Source organism: Bombus terrestris, chromosome 13 (assembly GCF_910591885.1).
Source record: "Bombus terrestris chromosome 13, iyBomTerr1.2, whole genome shotgun sequence".
Lineage (NCBI taxonomy): Eukaryota > Metazoa > Arthropoda > Insecta > Hymenoptera > Apidae > Bombus > Bombus terrestris.
The window spans coordinates 11,132,219-11,148,826 of NC_063281.1; the positions used below are offsets into that span (position 1 = coordinate 11,132,219).

The 16,608-nt window shown below is 38.8% G+C and overlaps 1 protein-coding gene across 4 annotated transcripts in view; it reads left to right on the forward strand.

The window, feature by feature from the left end:
• Positions 1-6,752: 6,752 nt before the first annotated feature.
• LOC100647159 (neo-calmodulin) overlaps positions 6,753-16,608 on the forward strand; it is an 85,909-nt gene continuing 76,053 nt past the window's right edge. For 2 of the 4 annotated variants that reach the window (XM_048411427.1, XM_048411426.1), the window contains exon 1: positions 6,754-7,427. In XM_048411427.1, the coding sequence (XP_048267384.1) occupies positions 7,389-7,427 (39 nt within the window). In that variant the 5' untranslated portion in view covers positions 6,754-7,388. Of the gene's footprint in view, positions 7,428-16,608 lie in introns of all 4 variants that reach the window. The other 2 variants (XM_048411425.1, XM_012315569.3) reach the window with 2 other exon arrangements.

Genomic DNA, 16,608 nt, shown 5'->3' on the forward strand with positions numbered 1-16,608 from the left:
CACACAAAAAAAAGAAAAAAAAATGCGACAAAGAGAAAAGAAACAGAAAACTAGCGTAAAGAAAAAACTGAATGACTCCCGCCGTTTTTCAGCGTAAGAAATAACGCATCAGTTTGTTCTTGCCAAATTTGCGAAACGCCCCACTCCTTTCGATGCGTGCGACAGAAGCAACCGAGAATCATCGACTGGTTTCTTAGCGATATTTTTCTGGGTCTTATTTATTCATAAGTTTCTTCATCAACCGTCCCGGATGTAAAAGCACGACGAAAGAAACGGGTCGATGATATCATCAGGGCCGACGTCGAGCGAAAAGGGCAATGCGTATGCGAAAGAAATCGCGATGGAAGTAGAACGTGCCGTGTAACGCGATTCGTATCGAAGGAACGAACAGAAATCCTCAACGGTGACGAAGGCGTCGCCTTTGTGGATATCAGAAATGCAAAACGATATGCGGTGAGACATAGAATTTTTTTGAAAGAAAATACCATCTGCGTTGGTAACTGGGAAAGTCGAAGGAGCTGAGCGTTTTCTTCATCGTTGACGATTCTCCTTCTGTTCGTTCCTTCAATGGCGCATACTTTTGCAACTCGGTCTGCACCACGCAACACGGAAACGGCATCGAATATCATCGATTCATTTGATTCTACATATCGTCTCTGTGAGTGTATTCTCATATAGATGCAGATCCTCGTGTCATTTCGATATCATCGGAACCCACATTTTACCTTCTATTCCGTTTACTATCACAGAAATTTTGTCTATCGTGTCTTTTTGCCTGTTCAACGTTATCAGTGATGTTTATTATCGGTATGACTACTACGAACATTAAAAAATCAATCGATTACCAGGGATAGTTCAATCATTAGTTAGCTCGCGAAGAGAAGAAGAAGAAAAAAAAAACGTAAGAACGATGTACGATATATTTGACGAGGAGTCGATGGCACGTTATGTTAACTTTTTATGTACATAAATATATATATGCAGATATGTACGTATACATACATAACACGCATAAAATATTATATAGGCCTATTTTGTAAGGTTTCTCCTTGGTTTTATTTTTATGTTAATCTTTTTTCCGATTTGTTACAGCGATTTTTTTCGAGAGTGATTGTTTCAACGCGTTAAGGAGAACTTACTGGATACTTATTATTATTATTATTATTATTAATTATTAATTATTATTATCATTATCACAATTATTGCTATTATTATTATTATATTACTCATTGATTATTGCTATTATTATTATTATTACTCTTGCAATTATTGTAATAATAATTCTTAGCACTAGACTTATTATTTTTATTATTGATTCTGTCGCGGTTACGATCGTTCAGATTTTGTTTCTTTCCTTTTTTTGTTTTTTTTAAATGTCGATCGATCGCGATGTGTGCGCTCACCGTGTTGCGTAAGAAGCAATCTCTGCGTCGCGTTAAACTTTCAGACCTGTTGCGAATCGCCCACACATCGTGAACGCACGTTATCGTTTTCTCGCGCTTTTTCAGTTTCTTTATTGTTTTCATTAGCACTTTCTTTTTTTTTTTTTTTACTTCTTCCTTGTCACGAATCACGAAGCGTCGATGGTTTCCATCCGTTTATAAGGTTAATTTTAGTCCCGTAATTTACAAATACGAAGCATAAATTATTAAGAGATAGACCGGGTCGTCGAGCGCAAAAGGATCCACGTGTTGCGAGCATCTATATAGAGAAAGTGATACTTTATACTATTTTCCTCGGTTCGAATCTTCTTTTCGTTTTCCGGAACGAATCACGTGTTCGGCACACTGTGTGTCGCCAAAAGCGAATTTTCGACTCACCGTTCACGATTGTTCATAGTTATTGTGCACTCTCATCGAGATGTATGCCATATTATTCGTCTTATGCTCGATTTTCAATCTGTCATTTCAACTTCCGTCGTCTTTCACTCGGAGCATGACCTAGAGAAAAAGAAAAACGAACAAAAAACAGAAAAAAAGAAAAAAATAATAGGAGAGAGAAAAACAGTAACGCAGAAAGAAATCTTTATGGAAGGCAAAGTAAAATGAAAGAAAGAAAAAAAAAATGATTCGCGACGTTGTGGAATCTTTCGTGGACAATCACGGCCCGACTATAATCGTAATTGTAAACAAAGTGCAACACGCTGCCTTGCTGAACAGTACAAGTACAAAACGAATACAAATACATAAAACATGTCTTCGATTTAATGGATGGAAATGATTCCGGTAGTTAAGATATCAAAAGTACGAGAGAGAAAAAAAAAGAGAAAAAAAATGATTTAAAAAAAAAAAAAAGATGAAGAGGAAGAACAAAGCGTTTTAATCGTAGGGAATGGAAGAGAAAACGAGCCTCCGTTGTAAGCAACGCCGCTGTTCGTCGAGCGTGTAGGAAGAGAGAAATGCGACACGGCGTGCGTTCGTTCAGAAATACCTCAGTTGCCGTGGCCTCAGACATACAAACGCGCATACGCTCGTTTTAACACGCGTCTTACCTTATTATCCGTCGTTATATCAGTCGCTGAGAGGCTTTCTTGTACATTTTTTACTATTTCCAACATGAACGATACAATCGAAAGCTCAAAGCAGCAGCCCTACAGAAAATTCACTGTAACCCAGCCGAGTGTGTCTTTCCTTTTGTTTCTCGTTTCGTTTCCGACGAGGAAGATGAATGAAAATCAAAGTAGAAAGGAAAGACATCGTTCGTAAAGATATTCGATCGGGCGTCGAACTGTGAGACGCGTAAAAATCGCTAATGGTACGTTAGTTCAAAGCAAGACACGTCACTGCCAAACAAACAAAAAAAAAAAAAAAAAAAAAAAAATAAAGAAGAAAGAAAGAAACAGTTTAGGCGAGGAGAGCCTCCGTTGAATAGTCGAGACACGAGAGTCACGGAAATGGAAACGTTCCGAGTCTGAGGCCCGGCAATAACAGATTCTCATCTAAGCTACAATAGTTGTTGTACTTACTTGTCTTCTATTTTGTCACTACATTGTCTGGGTATTAATGCGAGCAGGGTGACGCGCGTCGTTCCTCGTTCGATCAGGTCGCTGGTCGATTCACAGATAGAACACGAAGAAACGAAAACTGTCAACGTAACCGTGAAAGAACAACGCGAATATTCACGATCGAAAATCGCGGGAAATTCATCGAGAAACAATGAAGAAAAGTCGTAGGTGTATGGGAACGTCGCGCGTATACCGCGAGCGCGCAACAGTCGCCGTATTATTATATTTTACAGAATGCAAAGTATAGATATATAAATAAATGAATGAATAAATGAAATATATATATTGTTCCGTTATCGCCGTTATACCATCCGTGTAACATAACATTGCGAATAAATTTGCAGTTTATTAATCGATGAAAAAAAAAAAATAATAAAAAATAATACAATTCTTCAGTGTGCTCCGTAAACGATTAACGAGCTTCTTTTTCCACATATTAATGATATCATAATATATCGCGTAATGCATAAATCTATATATATATATATAAATGAATAGATATATTATATATATATATAAACGTATTCGATTGAATTCTCCGCCCGGTTGTTTCGCCGTCTGTGGATGCAAACCCCGGGAAACCTTCGTTTCCTGATTATCATTATAACAAATGTACCTCTTGTCTTTCTTGCGTAGAAAAAGAAAAGAATGATAATGACGAAGGAAGAGAAGGAAGAACGCGACGGGAACGGAAAGGGAAGATGGGGAAAAAAATAGGGAAGAAAATGAAGAAGAGCGAAGACGATGAAGAAACCGATCGATCGGTGATCAATGTGTATTTATCGTACGTAGTATAGTATATATGAAATTTCGGCGGAGGGACGCTTCGCTCGTAAACTGCGCTCCTGTGAATTTTTTCGCTGTAAAACGGGATTATTAACTAGGGGATATTATTTCGAACGCGAGACCGGTTCAACGAACTTGCCGCAATCGAGCATTCCACGTGTGTTGACGACGGACAAGAAACGGAGGATAAACTGAGGCGTTCTAGCTAAAAAACAAAAGAGAAAAAAAAAAAAAGAAGAAGAATGAATGCAATTATCGATCGGGGGACTAGGCGAAGCCGCGTCTGATCGATCGTGACTCAAATCGAAAAGAAGCGGTGAACGGAAAACAGAGAAAAAGAAATGATATATATAGTTCAATATATACATATATATACAAGAAATTATATATATATATATGGCGGATAATGTCGAAATATTTTCTAATGCGCGTCGCGTCTTTAGGCTATTATTACATTAATTGTAAGACATTGCAATTAATTAATGTATGTATGTAAGCGTTCATTCGTATTTTTCGATGCAGTAAACAAAAAAATGGAATTATTATTGTCTTTATTATCATTGATTGATTAATTGATTATTGATTATTATTGATTATTATTATTATCTATTAATTATTATTGATTATTATTATTATCTATTAATTATTATTATTATTATTATTATTAATTATTATTATTATATAAAAATTCAATAATAGTTGTTGGTGTAATATTATGAAATAAATCTTTAACGATAGCAAAAGAGAACCTTAATCACGCTCTAATCTAATTTTTCAGTCATTTCACTCTCCTCACCTTCGTTCCACCTGTTACCGCCTGCGAGTTTCGCAAGTACGCAAGTTTGCGTTTTCCTGTCTGCGTAATTTCTTTATTAACGAGTTCCGTGAAATATGGGACTCGTAAGAGAAAGAATAACATTTCTGATAGATGATGTTACACTGCCGGTTCCCGATCGGAGCGTAGAAATAGAAAAGCCCACCTCGATAAATCACCGATCAATAAAATTGCACACGATGAGCCGCGCAACCAGTGACGCACATGAGGGGTGCAGCGCGCAGCAGATGCAATTTATCTCCGAGTCCCATAGTGAAATACGTAAAGAACAACGCGCGCTTGGCAATTCTGAAATAGCATTACGTTACGTATCCAGCTCGCGAAAGAACGGAACGGTGATCGAATATAGTCGGAAAGGTAATTAAATATTGTCGAAAAGGGATTAATCTACGAAACAGAGGAAACAATGGAGACCGAATGACGAAATCTAATAGGAAAAATCGATTTCTCCCGATGGCGCATTCCGTACGTGGCGATAAAATATGGAGAAAGAAAAGGACACCGTTCTGCGTGGGAGAAGCGGGATACAGGAAAATGAATATTTCATATATACAGGCAGGCAACTGCATCATTGGTTTTCTCTACCTTGAGGGTAGTTTCATAATTTTCACCATACGTCATGTCATGAATACTAACATATACTGGTGACTGATTAAGTGCAGCTTGTTAATTAAGGGGTACAACGCGATCCCCGGCGGCTCATTTATGGGTTACGCACGCGTGATTTTCCTCTTTTACACGCTGAGTTTTGTTAATTAAGAAAAGAATTCCTCATTATATCGCCCAGTTAACGTTCTTATTATCTTGAAAGACGAGGAGGCTTCGAATTAAGAAAAAAAAAGGGAGAACGAAGAATACGACGACGTGATGACACAAAACTGTTATTTTCCTATGCAAAGGGATAGTTTCGATTATCTATAGTATTAGGAAATACCTCAATATATCATTATATTAAGGTATTACATAATAACGTATATATTCTTATATTGGAAATTAGAAAATGATTCGATTGGTATATAAAGAAACGTGTAATTAAATTCAAGAAAGATGATCGTGAAACTTTTTAAACATGCTCATTATTTATAAATCGTTCGTTCTGAATTATTCGACATTTTATTACATTTTCAAAGGATCAATAGTAAAAATGAAGAATTCGACAATAGTAAAATAAATGACTACCAAATACATAAAACGAATACGATCATAAATAGTGATAGATGTCATAGTAGAGACGAACTACGTAATAGAAACTTCGGTTAAATCAAAACAAAGAACAAAAACGAAAAAAACTTTCCAATCAATATAATAGAAGGCTCGGTCGCTCGTCGATCGTCGAACGTAAAACAACGTACGATCGTAAACAAGAAACGAGTTCCTCGCAAGTCGTAACGAGAATCTAATACGAATAAATCCAAATTGTGCCGTATTCTTTCGTATTCCATTCTGTATCGCGATCGTTCTCTTGCCGAATACTTGCACGATTATTTCCGCAAGCTGTTCGTTATCTCTCAAATATAAATACATATAAAGAGAAGGAACAAAAGAAATCGAAGGACTGGCCGTTTAAAGCAGTGTCGATAAAGCTTGGTCGTAAAGTTAGCAAGACGGTAAAAATGCTTGATAAATATTTAAAGAAGCGGTTGAGTATTAGCCGACCATGGACTCATCCTCTTAACCGTTTGCGCGCAATTGAAGCGAAAGAATAATTCCAAGGCTGCTCTTAAAGCATCGAACACGGACTTTCCCAAGGAAACGTGGCTTGTATCCTTCAAGAAAAATCTCGCACCATTAAGAAGTGAGCAAAGGGCAAGATATGAACTGTGCGAACAGTTATGACACTCTTAGCAACGAGTATCCACATTAGAGAATATAAAACGGAGCACACGCGAGAAACCATGGAAAATCCTTGACAAGTCGGGAAAACAATCGAGGTAACAGGAAGGCGTAGTACATGGTCGGTCGTGGCGGCCTTGGAATTGCGACCTTGGCACTTCTCTGGTCTAGGCGTTCGTAAAGTAGGCGCGGCCCTGGAGTTCGCCGCTATGGCGTCGCGACGAGCGTGCGCGAGAAAGCGTCGAGGTGGTTTCCTCGCTCCACCACAGCTGCTCGGAGACCAGCTAGACGGGACAGCCGGTCAGACGCTACTCAGGCCAGAGCCGCGTCAACGTCCTTCCGTGTACATCCTTCGACGTCCATCCGACGTCCTCTTGTCATCGCGTTTCTTCTCTATACACGTTTCTCTTTTACTTCGCCGTACGCATCGAAGAATCTCTGGAACGTTCCTCGACCAGAATAGATCTTCGTCAGAGTATCTCGCGGGCTGTACACGTAACTTTACCTAGACTAGCGACGAAAGATCAAGACCATCGGTTCGCGGAGAAGAATCGTTCCAGCTGTTCTCAGCTTTCCTGCGTCTCTCGAGGCAGGTCAGGTAGTTTCGTGCGCCCGCGCCTCCTCATTTATGCACGAGCGTGCGTAACGGTATACCAAGTAACGAAACATCGGCGGGAAGGTCCAGCAACAACGCGCGACCACCTGTAGTTGTGGCCTCGAGCCACCCCTGACGGCTCTTCGGACGAGCCTCCTCCGTGTCTCCCCCACTCTACAACGGAACTCTCTCTGCGTCCTTGGTGCCCTGCGTAACTCGGCGGCAGGACTCATACCTGGATCTCACGTCGCCGAGGAAACCGACGACGAGCATCGCCATAGCTAACGCCAGCGTTCACACGTATCCCGCACACGCCTGCCAGGATTACCACCAAGATGAAGACGTCATCGTTCTCTCTGCGTGTCATGCGACGGGTAAGTGAATGTTACGCTTTCATTCATCTTTTCTATGTTTATCGTTCGAGACGGAAACGATCGTGATCGCGAATTCACAGTTGATATCCTGTCAGTTGTTCCGAGGTGTTCTCGAAGGTTCGAATGTTTCGTCACTTTGTCTAGGATTTCGCTAAATTTTCTTTCCGAGTTGGATACGTAAAGGGTAGATAAATAAGTCTAAATAACGTTTCTCTGCCGTGATACACAACAGGGTTGGAATATAAGGGCGGAGTGCACAGAATACAAAGCGGAAGTTTTGGTTGCCGGTTCTCGACAGATTCCCATTTTTCGTATCTCTCAACGCGTATAACGTAGTATTATGAGAAATAAAACGTTCACTTTCGCTGTACCTGCTTTCAATCGCGAAATGGTTCGCTGAATCTTCCTAGAGTTTCGTTCGAGTGGGAGTGTGGCAGGATAGGTTTTATTCCGTTGGTTTTATTTTCGAAAATACGAAGAGTGTCACGTTGATGAAATAGAGTCGCAGTTACCCGCGTGGATATCCTACCACCATATCGTAAATAATGTACTTGGCAAAAATTCGTGCCAGCATTGTACGCGTGAATTCGGTCGCGCGCAAATCCATCCGAGCTAACTGATTTATACGCTCGTAGCGACGTTCCCGTTGCATATTCCATCCGGATGCATATTCAACCGTGATTCGCATTACCGATGCATCGTATAGTTCGACACGAAACTCGGCACAACAGAATCCCGAAGAATCATCCTCCGAGTTTGTCCTGCAAGCGGATTGAACGCGACACGAACGGAATTCCAAGATAGGAAATTACTTGTAGCATCTACGCCGTGTCTTACGTAATGTTACTTGGCAATCAATTATCCTTGAAACGTCTGATATTACGAGGAATATTATTTCGAAATAGAAGCGCTCAGCATCGATACTGTGCGTGTTAATTGATGCAGCGAACGCCGTGAAATTGAATTGGTTTTACGTGAAACGCATGTCATAGACTTTATAAAGTCACAGAGTATTATAGAGAAAGGAGAGATGGTTGCAGTGATCCACGAAAGTATTTGAATATTCACGATAGAAAACTTTTATGTATATGCTGTATATGTTTTTGCATAATACGTTTTGAAATTTCATTAACAGTATAACGAAACACGATGTTGTGATTATGTCGGTTCTAAAATGTATAGAAGCTAGAAAATGTATAGTAGCTACATCGTACAGCAGCTACAGCTAAGCTAGACTAAGCTCTTGTAACCTGTACATACGTCTTTAGATTGATTTCAAACTTTATAATAGAATCGCGATAGTCGACTCTATTATAGTTGCAGCGTTGATGAAATTCCAAAATGTTTTATACGACACATATAATATGTTCATAAAATGTTTTTGCAAGCGCCGGAATACTTTCGTTTGCCGTACGTTTTATTGTCGTAAATCGTAAATTCAACCTGTAGAATCCTGCTTTGTTTCGATGTTGAAAGGAAATCTCATAGACATATGGTAGAACCTCATTTATCTGAACAAAATTTTAGTCAATATCCGATTAACTTTTGCTCGTTCGATTCATTTATCAGAGCCTGGTTAACAAAACATTGCAGGTAGTTGGAATAATTACTGAGCTCCAATTATACAAATTGTTTGTCCCCTAACAAGTTTAGATAAATGGTGCTCTACTGTATCGTGTATCATCAGATGTAGCAGTCATTCGGTACAGTTTGTATCACTGTTGTTACAAACGACGAATATTTTATTTTATAGGAAGTAATCCATTATGGTTCAATGTTGCATTAACGCGATGTTCCATTTGTAGTTTTATTCAACCCATCGCAATTAATTACCAACTCCCGTTTTTTAACATCGTGACTGTGAAAGATATTTGAAAGATTCGCTTAATATTTTTTTCTTTGCCGTTTCGTGACGCAGATTTCATAATCTTTTAATCAAAGGAATTTAAAGAAATTTAAATATTTATAACATTATGACGAACCATTGTTTAGTTCTTAATGGATTAACAAAGAACCGACTGAGAAGTTATCTATGCGACAATTAAATTAACACTAGTACTAATAAATCTTTTTTTAAAAGAAATACTGGCAACCTACAAATATTATTGGTATTATTAATGTTTATTTTTATTGAGGCAGAATCATGATTACATAAAAATAAGTCATTTATCCTTTTATCATATCGATTCAATCTTAATTAACTGTGTAGGATATATTTAGGTATAAGTTGAAGGTAGATAATCGTTATGTGAAAAAATAAGATCACCCATATAACCGAACAGAATGATTACACGTAAATGTGACCTAGAAAGTAATACAGATAAAATATCTGCATAATTAACCTAGCTGAAAGTTAATTCGCGATTCAATTATTTTCCGAGCAATACGTAAAATAAAATAGAACATCTTGGTGAGATTTCTCGGCGGAATTGCACTTGGCAATCCTGTCCCTAAAAGAAGGAATCTTCGCCTCATTGGATTTAGATCTTTTTCTGAGAAATCCTGTCTCCACGATAGACAATTAAATTGGAAAACGCAGTAACGTAATACGACGGGAGTAAATTCGACGTGACGGCTCGAAATTCGACTTGTAATAACTTTCTACTGTTGTAATCTTGCCCCCTTTAATAACCACGATCTCGCATCTAGATCCTCAAATCGAGATTGAGATTAAAACGTGATCTCCGTTCAAATGGAAGGTCGTTCGTTGCAACGTCTCTTAATTAATAATTTTTCCTCTACAGCACGATAAATCGGAATACTTTTGGCAAATTAGCATTCTTTTGGGTCAAGTCGAAAAAAAAGAAGAAGTAGAAGAGGAAAACTCGTTTTGCCGATCCCTTTGTCCGCAGGAACGAACGATCGATAACAGAAAGAGGAAGGACGTGTTAAACGTTTCTTTCGTCTTCGATTACACGAGTTGCGTTTCGTTTGCTTTCCAAAAACCGAATCCTCGAGCGCCGGTATTATCCAGATATTTTCTACAGAGGACCGTTTTTCCCACCTGACGCATGTAAAATACAAAGAGAGTTCATGAACATCCGTAAAACTTCGTTTCATTTCATCCCGGCCCCTTTGAGTCGTGGCAGAATACAAAGAGGTATTTTCCAGGCATAGTACAAACAATCCAAAATTCAGCGGAACTTCTTCCCCACGAGCCTTTTTCCGCCTGGCTTTTTATAGAAATGCTTAGGAGGCCATATAGCTCGCCGAGCAGTTTCAGTCCATTTGGAAAAATGTCGTCTACGTGAATCGAATCTCAGGGACAATCATGAAATTACTGGCAGAAGTAGATACATTAACGGTCGAAAGTATGTCACGAGCAAATTACGGATTCATTTGCATATATTAGAAAAAGGTGCAAAAATGCATAGAAAGCGTATATAGCGTGCAAAAATATGGGGAATATCCATTGTCTGATATAAAAATATTTGAGTAAGTCACTGTATATCTGTTGATTTCGTAAGAGAATAATAAATGATGCGTTCGATCCACTGGTGTGCTAATTGGATTATGATGTGATTTAATTACGTAATTTACTTACATTGTGCTTCAATTATATAGTAAATCGATTACGTTGTAATTGATGTAGAGTAAACGTAAGTTACGTTGTAAGTTCAATTGCAATTACGAGTCGTCTTGCAATTTAATTGAATGGCGAAGCTGAAATACGAGTTGCAATATAATTGAATACGATGTAACTGAATTACTTTGTAATTATAATTCATCGAATAGTCCAATTGTAATTCTGTACGACTTTGCTTCGATCATTAGCTTCTCAGAAATTCATACATCTTAGCGATGTTCGCGTATTGTTGATAAATCAAGCAAAGTATTCATATAATCATGAACAGTAGTATACGCGATTCCATTCCGATATTTTTATTTTTCCATTCCACTTATAACTTATTCCACGAATGCACGTTTACGTTTCCTATGGAAATCGTAGAAAACTGGCATCTCCGAGGAAACGACTATCGCGAAGATTCGATAAAATTCGTTTGCCATCTTTCGTGGTCTTCTGTCTCTAGCGAGAAGACAACAAGAAACTCGTCTTAGAAGTTTTCTCATCTCCTCGTGAAAACAGTATACTCGTCCTTGGTGAGATCTAGCGTTTCTCGTGATCCTTGCTTGTCCCGGTTATGACAGTTCTTCTGCATGCGATCGCCCTGGTACGACTTTCCAATCGTCGATTCACTGCGCTACGAAATCTGCTGTTCGTTAGTCTGACCAGAACAAGCTAGTTCCACTGTTCCTCGTACGCTTTGGCAAACGTGTGCGCGCAAGTGCACCGTGTACACGGTTAAATTAGTTTCAAGAGCGCGGAGTTGAACATCGATGGTCACGAGTATCGGGTTCTCTGAATATATTGCGACTTTATTCCGCAAAAGGCCAGACACCTTGAAAACGCTCGTTTAATCGCGCGTAGAGTGGAAAATTGAGACTAATTTTCAACGTCGCCAGCAACGGGTAGTTTTTAAACGGCTACGAGTAATTTCATTTCCTCTTTGGCGACGTGGCTACGACAAGGTTGACACAGCCGTGTTTGTTTCTCCTGTCAACCGCTTCGCCACTGTTCACGGATAATGTTATATTGACCTTCTATAGCCGTGCAACATCATGCAATTAAAGAGGAAATTAATTGACCTCGGTATGCATCTGTGGAAAGTGCTTATTGCAGAAATAATATGAAAATGTATCGTCAATTAGTTTCCCATTGATTAATCGTGAAGGAACTTATATACACAGCCGTTAATTGGTATTAAAACACTTTAATCGATTTATAGTAATTGTATTTGAATTTCATCGAAGTGTACTAATTAATGATGAATTCATAATTCACTGAATCAACAGGCTATACATTCACATTACCTATTTAACGCTAGAACTGTACAAAGTAGATGAAACGACTAGGTTCTAATCTTCCATAGAACTTTTACAAATTTACAACAGCTCAGTTTCAGAGACTCGAATGATTCTTTGTAAACGTTTTATCACGCAGAATCGTCGTTTTCCTTAATGTTCATCCAACTTCAAGGCAACCTATATAATTGATAGTATCTTTATTATTAAACTATATCGAACATACAATTTCCTACCAATCTTCCATACTTTGAAACAAGATGTCATTAAAAATTTTAATAATTAACAAACAATTCGAAACAACTTTGTCCCTTCTCGAATTAAAAGCGAAAAATATTCAAGAGTGAAACGTGACCATCGTACGGATGTCATACTCGCGCTAGAACTCGCGCAGAACGCTAACGCACGTATATCAAACTGCGATAGTCAAACCGTGAATTCGCGTTCTGTCACGCAGCTGCGTAATCGGATTGTCCAGGCTGTCGATCTTCGTTGCGGATTACTCTGTGCGATCGCCTGAATATAACCATTTACTAGCTATGGAAATGGGAACGTGACAGTACGGAAAGCCGGTACACTGGAAAAATTTTCCAAAGCTTTCCCCGACCTCCATTCCTTCTGTTTAACCGCTATTCACACGGCGCAGTGTTCGTGACTTGAATAACCACGACGAAACCGCTGAATTCACCCTAGGCTTGGTTTTCAGCAAAAACATCGGCCATTTCTAAACGCACGCGGTAAAATTGGAAAGGCGGATAGCGAATAAATACGAAGGGACTGAAGAGCCAGTAAATCTAGACTCGAAATCACCTTCTTTATCCCAGCGTGTTCGTATCGTCGGAATATTTTCTTCGTTTTTGGGAAAAAGCCCCCCTCCCATAGCTCTCTGAGAATTCCCAGGAGCTTAACACGCCTTTCAGAGTCGTCCTTGCGATCAGTTTCCGCTCCAATCACGTTGCACACGTATCGAAAAAGAGGTATTACTATGTTCTATTTGACCAAACGATTTCGCGATACTAAACGCATGCGTATCAGCCAAGGGTATAGCAAAAGACTACCGTAAGCTTCTTCATGCGACAGTGGTTTTTATAGGAAGAATATTTTACTTTGAGGTATTTGGAGAAATCGAAGATTTCCCATCTTATCTTGGCAAAGGTGACAGGAATCACTCTACATGTATATGAAATTCTTTTCACGATCGTTCGATCCACGCCATCGTTCCTCGCATTTTCCGCTATCGGCCGAGGCGATGAAAGTCGTGATCCTCGATGAAAAAGAGAACCAAAAATACGACTCGCGAGATATACCATAGGCTTTCATAAAGTTTCATGGAACGAGGGATCGTCTATATAAAAGGAGTTTCTAATATTTGCCAAGCGGCTCTCTAGGGGTTTCGATTTGATCGACGACCGTCTACTTTTACTCGACACGGAGAAACGTAGTCATCGTTTTTATCTATAACCTCCTATTTCCTGAATGGTCGAAACGTTATTGCGTTTCGGAGAAACAATTTTGCCGGACGAGATTTTACGAGAAAATTACCAGAAGCCATGTTTTGTTTTCGTGAAAGAATTCGTTATGACAAACGAGAGGAAAAGAGAGGATGTGAATGCTGTGTGGAAGCTCGAGCCACGTCGGTCCCCATTAAAACCGAAAACGTCGGTATTAAGAAATATTGCCTGTGCATCGTTAGGCTGCCACGACGCCCTTAAAACGTCACGTCGTCGTTGCTCGGGAAATCCTCCAGGATCGAAAGGTCAAAGGGCAGTATAATTGGGCCTCCGAAAAGCAAAGAACGATTGAACGCGCGTATGCCGTTTCCTGTACGCCGCATAATTACCAATCGTCAATAGTCTGTTACATTAATAAGCCTCAATATTCAATGAGACCATTTTCATCATTTATCGTATGTTCGAGATGAATCGTGCAGTATATTATTCTTTTATTGAATATATATCTGTAAGTTGCAGATACATTTTTAAATTAGTTTTCTAAACCTTACCAGCACAATCGTGACATTACAATGCTAATGAAATTTTAAAATATGTTGTACAACCTACATAATAAATATATACATGAAAGTCTTCGATGTTAAGCGTATAATAGCTTTAATAAGCCGTTGTACGCGTCAAGGATCAGACAAGAATCATCAACATCGAATATCTGGAAAAAGACACCCCGTTGACAATTTATCTTTTCGCGTGGACGCACCCGCAAATTGAATGGAAACGCTGTGTTTCGCGCCAAATAAAATTTGCTATTTTTCGTCATATTAATTGAGCGAGATGGAATTACAGTGACAGGGCAATAGCTGCATTTCATAGGTTCAAAATAAATTCATAAAAAACCGACGCTGTTGAATCTCGACCAGAAACGCGCGGTCCGTACAAATATCATTTTGGTTTTCCCCTCGTATGAAAAATTCCCGCGATAGAACGTGTTCACGAGTCTAGAAATTGTTAATGATCTCATTTACTGTCTCTCACTCCTGTGACCCTTTTTGTTACGTATCGTGCTCGGATATATGGAATAAATTCAATTAAATTTGACTAAATATTGCACGACTTCGATCGTCTTGTTTTACATTCAATTTATCCACCAATCTGTATGTATATATCTACGTAAAACTCCTTTTAAATCCAACATCCATCTTGTCGTAATTCACCTCTTCTCGGTAATAGGATTTCCTCGTTAAAGTAAACGTTCTAGTAGCTCGTTCAAACTATTGCTTCCTTTGTACGCGGAATCAGAACCACGCGTTTTCCTCTCGATTATAGGGTCCAGACAGCTTTATTCATCCATTTTGAAATAATATCAACACGGTAATATTAGCAGGATCGTATTATTCCTCGTTGATCACGGCCCTGATCCAAATGTTGCTTTGAAATAGTCGCGGATATGTGCGCGGGGATTAAAACGTTGTCGAATCTGTTGTACTCGCGAGCGCGATTGCAGCAATAAATTGACGATAACGCGAATACTGGGTTAAATACGAGGGATCCAATAAACGTGGTCGTTGGAAACGACATCTAATTTTCGAACATCAAACGATAGAATGATTTCCAATGTTGGACACGCTGTCTCTAGCAAAACTATAAATCGACACTTTATTCTTTTGGCTCAAGGATTATCACATCAACAGATCGTAAATCTTTGTGCGTAGCTCTTTAAATATTTGCATTTGGTAAACTGTTGTCATTATTATTATTTATTAAACTTTATCCCCAACTTGTAAGTTGTGTGATGCCATATATAAAATATATCCTTAAAAAATCGTGACAGTACAATTGGTATTCCGCGTGCGAAGGATTAACAGCATCCGCCGGGAATTCTCCTCAGAGCGTGCAATTCGTTTCGCGTATTCTTTACCCTGAAGAACAAAATCCAATTCTTGGTAATACAGTGTAGTGACTCTTTCATCCGAGACTCAATCAGCCCTGGATAGTTCGCACCAATTCATATATTTCTTTTTCCTTTTCTTTCTATTTGAAACTAGGAAGTCTAGATTCTAGCCATTTTCTTCTTCTTTCCCGATCGATGCTGATGGGATAACAGAAATTATCGTTGGGTGGCCTTTATCGAAGTGAAATTGAAGAGAAAGAAAGGTAATCGTTGCGCAGAGCTAAAAGCATCCTTGTATCGCCCGAAATGTATTCCATTATTCGAAGAACACTCAATCGCTGAGCGAATTCTGCGCGCAATGTAAAGAAAAATTGTGCAAAGAGACCCAAGATAATTCCCGCTTATACCGTTAAAATTTAAATGTTGTACGTAATACGTATTTGCATAAATAAATAAACAAATAATTTAATTGTGCGTAACATTGATCGCGCGTATTGCTTGCTTAACTTTATCGATGTTTTAATACGTTGATATTCAGTACGTAGGAAATTATTGTTTCGAGCTGGCTTCTCGTCTCTCAGATCTTCGATGAAACGATCTTGTCTTATTACGTACGCTATTTTTACTTATTTGAATATTTCCTTATGAAGATTTATTAATTACTTAGACCTGGAAATTTACGAATCAGATAATTGGTCGGTACCGAATAATAACTTTTCGTTCGTTTTAATTCATCGAGTCGAGCTTTGATATTCTGAAAGCGCTGCTTTAATTAGCCACTATACTAAATTTGCCTGGACGAGCGTTTGGCCTTTGCAATCTCCATTTTCCGCGCTAACGATTTACAGAAAATGGCTAAAGCAACGCAATTCACGCGTGGACCGTTCGTTAAGCTTTGCAAATTTAGTAATACATATGAATTATAAAGTTTCTCAAAAAATATGTATTCGTTGTATATTTTGTTCAGTGATAGACA